Raw genomic sequence first — 11,412 nt, forward strand, 5'->3', positions numbered from 1 at the left:
TTCCAATGACAATTATGGAGCGACGACCTTAGAAGGACTATTGCAACATATAGTGACTTTGAAACTGATGACATATTTAGTGAAAGTGTACAGTAAGACCTTAATTTGTAAACAGACATTTAAGTTTAAAGCCATTTTGTTGCACAAACAATTTTCACTAAAATGTTCGCTGCAATTTTCTTCTGTTGTGATTCTAAACAATTCATTAGCCACGTTCTAAATGAAGACAGCAAGTCGGATAGTTATATGTTTGTCTACATATAACATGACTGCTCTAAGCATCGGACAAACAATGATTTAATGATGTACAAAAATAACACAAACAACTGCACCATACCTGACAGCAAAAATTGTTTGTGCAAGAGTCGCAATAAAACTTTTGGGTAACTGTATTAATTAATTAATACTTCTGATTCACTTGTGCTATTATGAAAGCTAAGAAGGGAAAACTATGACATTGAGTTGTGTTCAGATATTTTTGCACAGTTTGTTTCAGATTGTTTGTTATAACATGCAATGTGCATTTAGTGCAAGCTGTAAACAAACTTTTCACATGTATATATAATATAATCTAAGGTTTTCACACCATAAAGCATGATTCAATACAAATATTTTGTTTATGTAATTTTGTATAATGTATTGTATAATTTTAAAAATGTCATAAGTTGATTTATGTAATAGATGTATATATAGGCCCAGTTTACATTTCAATAAATTTAAGTTTGATTTTCATGGAAAACAATTATAGATTGGTATGTTTTAGGAATTATGTATTAATGGCATATAGGTTTTGTGCTTTTTCATAATAATATACGTCACTCTATTTCTGTTTTGGCACAAATACTTTAAGACGAATGACTAAACCCATACAATTCTGCCTGCTTGAGATGAATTTTGGGTGAATAAACTGACTGGATTTAAAAAATAAGACAGCAATGCAGGCAGTAGTAATATACAATTAATAGATTAATGATCAAATATTACATTTGTGATATCAAACAGGGTTTTGAATTAACAGAGTACTGGTAGTAGCACAATTATTTTATTTTCTTACACAATTCACTTTCCAATAATACCAAAATGGGCTGATGAATGACATTGGTATTTATACCCCTGTTTATACTACATTTAATTTACTGGCACAGCACAACAAAATGGGTACTCGTACCCAATTTTATATTTTTACTAGAGTTCAGGCTACCTATACAAAGACAGACCTGTGAAATGAGCATGAGTACCCATTTTAGCCGTGCCCATAAGTGTAGCGTAAAACGAGGCTTATACTATATAGTATATAGCCTATCAAAATAGATACTGGTAAAGCTGGCACTGCAACCATTTTGTTTGCCCACGAGACCAAACAGTCAGGAACGTACATCAACAACAAGCTCGGAAAAAAGGAAAAGATCGCTGAAAGGCAACCGCCCTCCGCTGTAATTTTAACGTAGGTGATATGCACCTGGCAATAGGGACGATAAATTTTTGTTCAGACTTCAGATACCCGATTGCACAAATTATGCACACTTATAATTTACCCTCTGACAATAAAATTCAAAATTATCTTTCAACATGTACCTTGTGGGAATAAAAATCTTCATTTCTTAGATGATTAGCCGCTAAATTCGTCCAGGACAATCCCTTCTTTAGTTTTCCAACGGGAATGGAGATTTTGCGACAAGCTTTTTATATATTATCTCATAATTTTTGAGTTCATGAATGCGAACACATATTATCCTCCATTGGATTGTATCGATCAGGTTCGTCAACCTTGTCTTTGACTCTGCCGTTTGATATCGTACTAGGTGATAATTTCGGAAAAACGGCAAGAAAAAGAATAAACCGTTTACCATATCACGAAATTCTGAAGAATACCATACAAAGGTCTTTTATCATCTTTTATTGATGGTGCGAGCATATAGGTGCGAGTATGCTCCGAGTGTCATCCGACACTTTCCGAATTGTAACCGGACAACAGCGGTCCCGTTCAAAATTTCCAACTGTATTTTATTGATTTATTCATATAATATCTACTATTTCTACTATTATAAAATGGCGCATAAACATTATTTGTCTTTTCTCAAGAAGCTGTTACGATTGTTGGACGAGTCACAGATTGAAAAGATCGATGAAAAGGAAATTCACATTGATAGACGACCATAAATACTACAATCAATGAGCATTAGGTTGACTTTAGCGCCAGTACGGACTGTTGAAATATTTTCGCCGGGTAGTAAAAGACGTTCATCAAATAACGCGCCAAGAGTACTAAAGTAAGTGCGCTTCACTTCCTACAGGCTCGGGGATTTAATATTAGGGACATTATTAAGCATGTACATGTAATGAAAGAACTTTTGATGAATTTCTAACGGGTAGCTATAAAAATAGCTTCTTCATCGAGCCTATAACCAAATATGAATTAGAAACTGAAATTACTGAATTAAATATCAAGAAAAGCCCAGGGTACGACGGTATAAGCGCGAAAGTTATCAAGAGTGTTGCTAATCAAATTTCCGAACCTCTTGCACACATTTTCAACTTAACTTTTATTAGTGGAATTATTCCTGATGACTTGAAAAAAGCATTGATCACACCAGTCTTCAAAGCAAATGAAAAAAACGAGTTTAAAAATTATCGACCAATATCTGTTCTCACTTGTTTCTCAAAATTGTTAGAAAAGCTCATGTATAAAAGATTAATTAGATTTATTGAAAAAAACAAAATATTAACACAGCATCAATATGGTTTCAGAGAAAACAGATCCACTGAACTTGCAATAATTGAACTTACTAACAGATTAACTAAAGCAATCGATAATGGAGAATATACAATAGGTATTTTCCTAGACTTGTCAAAAGCATTTGACACAATTAATCACAAGATTCTGATTCAAAAACTAGAACACTACGGTGTTCGGGGAGTAGCTCAACTATGGTTTCAAGACTACTTATCAAATAGGCAGCAAATCGTCAAATACGATCAAATTAGGTCAAAAGAGATGTTAATTCAGACTGGAGTCCCACAGGGATCAATTCTTGGACCTATTCTGTTTCTATTATATATAAATGATATTGAAAATTGCAGTAAATTAGTTTCATTTGTATTATTTGCAGACGATACTAATATATTTTATAGTAATAATTGTCTTAAAACAATTAGTGAAACCATGCAAACAGAAATGAATAATGTAACTGAATGGTTAAATGTTAATAAATTATCCCTAAATATTACTAAAACAAAATTTATTATATTCAGACCTTCAAATAAAAAACCCAAACATGAAGTTAAAATTACGATAAATAATATACATATTGAGCAAGTCAAAAGTACAAACTTTCTAGGTATTATCATTGATGAATGTCTGACGTGGAATGAACATATTGAAAAGGTATCAAAAAAAATCGTTAGAGCCTCCGCTATAATTGCAAAAATCCGACATTTTGTCAACAGAAATTCAATTAAGTTAATTTACTATGCCTTAGTCTATCCATATCTTATTTACGGCAACTTGATTTGGGGTAACACCTACAAAACCAGGATTCAAAAAATAATGAATATTCAAAAAAAAATTGTACGATTAATGACATTTAAATCGTACCTGGAACATTCTGAGCAGATTTTCAAAGAGTTAAGCATCTTAGATGTCTTTAAATTAAATCATTATTTAACTGCTATGTTTATGTTTCGATATCATCATCTTAAAAATCTACCTGAAGAATTTGATAATTTCTTTGTGACCAGTAATCAAATTCATGAACATAATACGAGAACTCATCAAAGATTCATAAGCGGTATAAAAGAACAATTATGTAAAACATACTCTCTCAAATAATGGAGCTGATGTGTGGAATTCACTAGAATTAAAAATTAAAAACATAAACTCTCATAGCGTTTTCAAGAGACATATTAAAAAACATTTTTTGCTAAATACAGCATAATGGTTCTGAAAATATTCTACTTTTTATGTATATTATCTAGGAACTCGTAGCATAAATGTATTGTGGTATTCTATCTTCTATTGGTATTATAATTAATTTTTACTTTATCTTTCTTCTTTCTGTAAATAGTAGTACTCTAAAAATTATTTTGCTGATTTTGCTGATTTGATTGTACATATATGATTAATATAATTGAACTTTAACTAGGGGCCTAAATTGAAAAGCCTGTCAAGGTTTCTAGTAGGTCTCTAGCCCAAGTTACTATAGAAAACTTATTAACAGGTATAGATGAAACTGTACATAGGGGAAAAAATAATAAAAAAAAAAAAAAAAAAAAAAAAAAAATGTAAGACGGCAAAACGAGCACGCGACTTAGACATTTCTTTAAATAAATACTATGGTAAAGAGTTGTTGTATATTATCAATCGTATCTATTTAATCAGGTATAAGACGTTGAAAACATTGTGTTAATATTTGGGAACAATTCTGAGAGCCTAATTCGAGGTACCGCTCACTGCGTCCTACGTCTCCCACAAGTAGAATTACAAATTATAAGTAAAATGCTGTGAGTGAATACACGTAGTACTTCCAGATAGTAATGGCAATATTGTGCGTCAAAAAACTTAATCTTGTTTACATAATGATTAACTATACAATATTATATCGTCAATTCTCCCGAGTTGAGATCGCGAATATTACGCATTCGTATAGGATGAAACCGCAGTACTATGCTACGTGTGCTCAAAAAATCATCCTGGGGCCGGTTGTATAAAAACTTCGTTAACTTTAACTGTGATTAGCGCTAATCACTGTAGTTAAATCCTTAACTATGATTAGTTAACTACACGACTTAACTGCGTTGCACAAAACGTAGTTAGTCGGATGATTAACTAATCACGTAGTTAACTTGCGTGGAGCTTGCGTGGGGTTGTTAAACAGAGAAATAACATGAAGTGTCTCGAAATTATTGACCGCTATTATTGATTTTGAACAAGACTGTGGACTCGTGTTTACAAAAATTGACAGTATTTTGATCTAAAATATTGGAAAAAATGCAATAAAACAAAGAAAAAATTCAAAATAATTCAACGAAAATGGCGCTCTTAATATAGAAGGTCCCTTTGAGTCAAAATACCGGTTGCAGTTGAAAATGGAGATGGCTAATCTTTGCTAGGAAGTAGGATCGCAATTTGGTATCGACATGCACGTCTCCCGAAGCAAAAATATACTCCGTTGCTGCCCAAATGAAAAAAATAAAAGCATATTGAAAGTTTACAAGCTTCGACGGGGCCTTTTTTGAGTATATAACGGTTGACAACCTTGGTATGTGTTGATTTTAATGTTTTCTCACTCCTCAAAAGCTCAAGACGCCATTTTTAACTACGATTTGGAAAGTTAACGACGCCCTTGAGGATAGTTAACTTTAACTACTTTTTAACTGCAGTTAAGGCTAACTACACTTTTATACAACCGGCTTAACTACGTGATTAAAGTTAACTACTTTTTAACTCTTTTTAACTACTTTTTAACTGCAGTTAGCGCTAACTACGTTTTTATACAACCGGCCCCCGACCAACAAAAATCGCTGAAATCGAGATGCACGTCAACAATATAGGGCTAAATATTTATTTATTTTCAGTGACCTATTGTATTGATAACATCGTCGTCGTGCCCCCGTCCTACATGCTTAAGGTCCCTTTTGGCATGCTGCGAGGGAAGATAATATCAGCATTTCATTATTGATCGAAACATGTATAATGTCTTAATGACTGCCATGCTAGCTGAATAAAATTGTGTATAAGTCATGAACAAAGCAGAAGCATTGTGCGGTCCTCGTGTATTACAGGTGTAGCACTGTGTGGACATAAAATGCAAGTCCACATTATGGAAAAATTCTTGTACAAGTTACCACAATGATAGTCGCATTTTATACACATTTTTTACACTGAACCTGTGAAATGTCATTGTGGGAAGACTTTGTTTTTTCTTATAATTCGCTATTTTTTTTTTTTTTCGACTTTTCTGATACGTCCTGAACTGTTCGAGTTGTGTTTTTCAATGCGATTGAGGAAATTTCATTAGGATCCTCATTTTCAGATGAAAAATCTTGATAAACATTCTGTGGACTCGCTCTGAGGCCACACAATGTCCTAAGTCCGCGTAAGGTAAGACACAAACTTGTGGGAGCTCCCACAATGTGTGTTTCACAGAAACACACACACACACACACACACACACACACACACACACACACACACACACACACACATTAACACACACACACACACACACACACACACATTAGTCATGTTCCTTTTTACTACCATTACAATGCCTGTTTCTCTTGTAATAATAAGTCACTTTCCCTGATTGATCTGAAAAGATTAATTTTCTTTATCTGTAAAATTATATAACCTTAATCAAAGTATTTCACATAAATTTGTCTGATACTCTTTCCAGCTGTTTCATTGATGGCTGTTCCATAACTTGGGTGGACTGTAGAAGGCTGAAATTCTTTATCATACCTGCATTCATCTCTTACTGCATCTTCAGTACAGTCTCACCATGCACTTCACAAAAATTGTGAAGTACAAAGCAAGAAACAACAGCACTTGGAAGATATTCTATAGAAATATCCATCGACCTCTTCAAAGCTCCCCACCTAGCTTTTAATCGTCCAAATGAACATTCAATAATCATTCTCGCTGAGGATAATTTATATCCAAAGAACTGTTCACTAGGTGTAGTGCCACCACCAGCAAATTCTTTAAGAAGAAATGGAAGTAATGGATATGCAGGGTCGCCTAGTATGCATATAGGTACTGCATCCTCCCCATCTACAATTGTTTTGTAACAAGGGGGAATTGTACCATCTCTGAACTTTGTATTTAGGCTTGAATTCCTAAAAATCCGGGCGTCGTGTACACTTCCAGGCCATTTGCACACCACATCAATAAACCGATATCTGTAGTCACATGTACCTTGAACATTAAGTGATGTATATCCCTTCCTGTTGATATAATCACTAGCATTGTCACTTGGCTCTTTTATCGGAATGTGGGTACCATCTATGGCCCCAATACATTGTGGGAAACCATGGTAATCATAAAAGTTTTTGACCAGTTCATTTAAATCTTTCTCAGCAGTTGGTATTAAAATGTACTTTGGTCCAAGAAAATCAGTAATTGCAACACAAACACTTCTCACAGTCTTGGATACAGACGACCTAGCTACTCCAAATGCATTGGCCACCTTTTTATATCTGCCTTCATCAGACAAATAGTACAAATTATGCCTACTTGCATCTCAACAGATAATGGATGTCTCATTCGTGTTGTTTCTCTTTCAATGAAGGGTCGAAGCTCATCGCATAGTAGCATAAAGTTTGCTCGAGACATTCTAAAGTTTCTTTTCCACTCATTTTCCGGGGATACTCCGTTAAGCAAGTTTTCCCACCATATGCTTGTGCGTCCTGGATTTATCCAACATCGATGTGGCGTTCGCTTACGTATTTTTTTGGAACTTTGTACTCAGTATAGAGCTCATAACGATGTTTTGAAGCGTTTTGTGTTTTCTTTTGTATGTATCGATAGCCAGCATTATATATATCATATTAGTTTGTAGAATATTAAGTAAAAGGGCAACATCTTCAACATCAGTATCCGCCATATTGAATTTCTTCGGATTCCTCGTGCAAAGCGTTTACACAAGAAAATTTTCCGGATTCAAATGTTTCTGGATACGAAGTTTCCACAAACTTTTACGGATTCAAAGTTTCCGGATACGGCTTAAAACCGAGTACATTTTCTATCGGATTCGTTGCTGCGTGTGTAAACAGCAACATGAATCCAGTACTAAAACAGCCCGCTTTCGTGATGAATCCGGAAACTTTCGCTCTAGTGTAAACGGGGTCTAACAATAAGGCTGACTCTAATGAGTTGCAAGTTAAAGTTCAACGAAGTCAAATAATTCTAGTACGAATTACTCATCGTGCAATGTATACTTCTAACGGTGTAACAAGCAAGTCAAGTAAAGCAAAATTGAAAATTAGGGAAAGACAAAATTGTCATTATAGTGCTCCTGTTGAAAATGTAATCTCTAATTATTCACGGGATCAAGATCAACGTACTCATAGCATTCCAGTACGTATTACACATCGTCGAATGCCAGTTAACTCAAATCGAGTAAATAAGCAGAGACGTGCGCATCAGGTTTTTTGGCATCGGTATCAGACCGACTGGCTCAGGCACCTGGAATTGGTCCGCAGCAGAACTTGGACATGAACAGTTTTCACTCTAACTTAATTACAGTGCCTATAGAACCTATAAATTTTAAATGTGATGAAACTAATTTGCTTGATTTTTTTCCTTCTTAATGCCAGATCTGTCAGAAACAAGACCATGATGATTAAGGATTTTGCTGTGGATAATAATATCGACGTTTTTGCTTTAACGGAAACATGGCTCGCTCCAAATGGGAATGAACTAACTATTGGAGACTTATGTCCAACAGGCTGCAAATTTTTGCATACACCAAGGCATGGATCAATTGGTGGTGGTGTTGGTCTCTTATTCAAAGAGAGCCTTAATATCAATTGTAATGTACAGGAGGAATTTAGATCATTTGAATATCTTGACTGTTCCTTTTTGGACATTGTACCCATTAGAGTTATAGTTGTATATCGACCGCCACCTTCATCGGCTAACTCGCTGGAAGGAATTATTGCATCACCCAGACAACTTTTGATCGTTGGAGATTTCAATTATCATTTGGATAATTCAAATGACCTTCTTGCTAAGCAGTTCCTGGATCTTTTAGCTTCATTTGACTTGAAGCAGCACGTTTCTGGAGCGACGCACTCTGGTGGTCATACCCTGGATTTGGTAATAACGCGATCAGAAGAAAATATTGTTAACCATTGTAACATCGTTGATCCTTCGATCTCTGATCATTTTGCTTTGCATCTACATCTTTTGTTTAGGAAACCAAAATTTGCGAAGAAACGTTTGCTTTCTCGTAATCTGCGGGCGATTGATATGCGTAAATTTAAAGCAGATGTTCTAAATTCTTCCCTTAAAGATTTTATGACTATGGATCTGGAAACATTGGTACGTGAATATGATAACTGTCTCCATACTATCTTAAATAAACATGCACCGGCTAAATTCCGGGAAATTACATTGCGCCCAAAGGCACCTTGGTATACTGATGAAATCAATGTTCAAAAACGAAAACGGAGACAACTTGAGAGAAAATGGCGTAAAACAAGGATGAATGCTGATAGAAATCTGTATAAACAACAATGTTATGTTGTGAATAAACTGATTTACTCCTCAAAATCGGCTTACTATACTGACTTAATCAAGGATGGGTCATCTGATCAAAGAACTCTCTTTAAGACCGTAAGTAATTTGCTGCACAAAAATACGACTACCCGATATCCATCATCTCCTGACCCAATGTCACTTGCAAACTCATTTTGTGATTTTTTCACGCAGAAAATTGTTAAAATACGAGGTGAAATCAATGCCACCCTCTTAATTAATGATGTAGAAAACCCATTTCCCGATGGTGATTCATGTCCCCATGAACTTCGTGTTTTTAAGGAAGTTGGTAACAATGAGATGTTCGATTTAATTCAACAGATTGCAATGAAATCATGTGTTCTAGATCCTATTCCAGCGGTTATGCTGGAACATTGCCTAAAAGACATCGTGCCCATTATAACGAGAATAATTAATTTATCTTTGGAAAATGGTTTAATGCCTGACTCTCTAAAGATTGCTGTTCTTAAACCGTTATTAAGAAAGTGTGGTCTCTCCTATGAAGAATTCTGCAGCTTTCGTCCAATATCTAATTTGAAATTTGTTTCGAAATCTATTGAGAAAGCAGTTGCTGTACAATTAATGAATTATCTTGACGAGAATAAACTACATGAGAAGTTCCAGTCTGCCTATAAGTCTCGTCATAGTACAGAAACAGCATTATTAAGGGTTCAAAGCGATATTATCCAAGACCTCGACAATGGAAACTCTGTCATTCTTGTTCTACTGGATCTGTCAGCAGCGTTTGACACCGTAGATCATTCGATCTTATTGACACGATTATGGAAGCGATTTGGTATAAAGGGTCGTGTTTTGGATTGGTTTACTTCATATCTTATATCTAGGAAACAATTTGTTCGTGTTGAGGGAACAGATTCGCTATGGCGTGATCTTGAATGTGGTGTACCGCAGGGGTCGGTATTAGGTCCGCTGTTATATTCATTGTACACTGCCCCGCTTGCAGATATGGCTAGGCGTCATGATCTCCGTTTTCACTTTTTTGCTGATGATGGACAACTTTACATTGCATTCAAAACAAATGATCCTGGTGAATTGATCTCATCTAAGATTCGTATGGAAAAATGTATATTTGAAATTAGAAACTGGTTGATGCTGAATAAATTGGAACTAAATAGTGAAAAAACAGAACTTATATTAGTCCATTCACGCTATCGCCCTATGCCTCCCTTGAATTATATCATGGTGGGTGATGACAGAATTGTACCAACTGCATGGTTCAGCTAGAAATTTGGGGGTTATTTTTGATGAGTTCTTTAAATTGGAGGAACATATTAATGGTATCTGCAAGTCATCTTTTTATAATATCAGAAACATTTCAAGAATAAAGAAGTATTTGTCTCGGGACTGTCTTGAAATAATCATTCATGCTTTTATAACTTCAAGATTGGATTACTGTAACTCACTGCTATATGGTGTATCAAAATATTTACTCCAGAGGCTACAGAGAGTCCAAAATACTGCAGCACGTCTATTAACTGGTACTAGGAAATCGGAACATATTACACCAGTACTTATTGAATTGCATTGGCTACCAGTCCAATATCGTGTCCAATTCAAAATTATCCTTCATGTGTATAAGGCTATGAACGACCTTGCTCCACCGTATTTGAAGGAACTCTTGCATTATCATACTTCGCAGCGTTCACTTCGATCAAATAACTGTGAATTGCTCCAGATTCCCTGTTCTAGACTGAAGACATTTGGAGATAGATCATTCTGTGTCGCGGGACCACGATTGTGGAACGAATTACCCATTAATCTTCGGATGTGCAAATCAATTACTGTTTTTAAAAAAATCTTAAAACATATCTTTTTAACTTATTTTTGAATAATGTATGACGTTGGTCTTAACATTTATATTATTAGGTTTGTTAATGATTTAGATATTTTAATAGTTTTAATATTAGATTTTACTGTAAAGCGCCTAGAACAGAACACAATTTGGTTGTGCGCTATAGAAATACTTTTATTATTATTATTATTATTATTATTATTATTATTATTATTATTATTATTGTGTGCGGCTGGTTTTTCGTGAGGAATTCTCTAATGTCATTCAGCAACGCGTTAGCCAGTTGCTAACCATTATATTGCATTACATTGCATTATTCGGGAACCTGTTAAAAGTAAGA

General features: G+C 34.8%; 1 protein-coding gene across 1 annotated transcript; it reads right to left on the bottom strand.

Moving 5' to 3' along the window:
* Positions 1-6,473: 6,473 nt before the first annotated feature.
* Positions 6,474-7,604, bottom strand: LOC114543887 (putative nuclease HARBI1). Its single transcript, XM_028562701.1, has 2 exons — positions 7,466-7,604; positions 6,474-7,201 (listed from the first exon to the last, which is right to left on the bottom strand). The coding sequence occupies exons 1-2, from the start codon at positions 7,602-7,604 to the stop codon at positions 6,474-6,476; spliced, it is 867 nt and encodes a 288-aa protein (XP_028418502.1).
* Between the last annotated feature and the right edge of the window lie 3,808 nt (positions 7,605-11,412).

Source organism: Dendronephthya gigantea, unplaced genomic scaffold, assembly GCF_004324835.1.
Source record: "Dendronephthya gigantea isolate DGI-Jeju-01 unplaced genomic scaffold, DenGig_1.0 000579F, whole genome shotgun sequence".
In the NCBI taxonomy this organism is placed as follows: Eukaryota; Metazoa; Cnidaria; class Anthozoa; order Malacalcyonacea; family Nephtheidae; genus Dendronephthya; species Dendronephthya gigantea.

Coding starts and splice junctions, on each gene's coding strand:
- LOC114543887 (XM_028562701.1), bottom strand. CDS start 7,604: ATGGCGGATACTGATGTTGAAGATGTTGCCCTTTTACTTAATATTCTA. Junction 7,202..7,465: donor CGTTATGAGCTCTATACTGA/GTACAAAGTTCC, acceptor TGTCTGATGAAG/GCAGATATAAAAAGGTGGCC.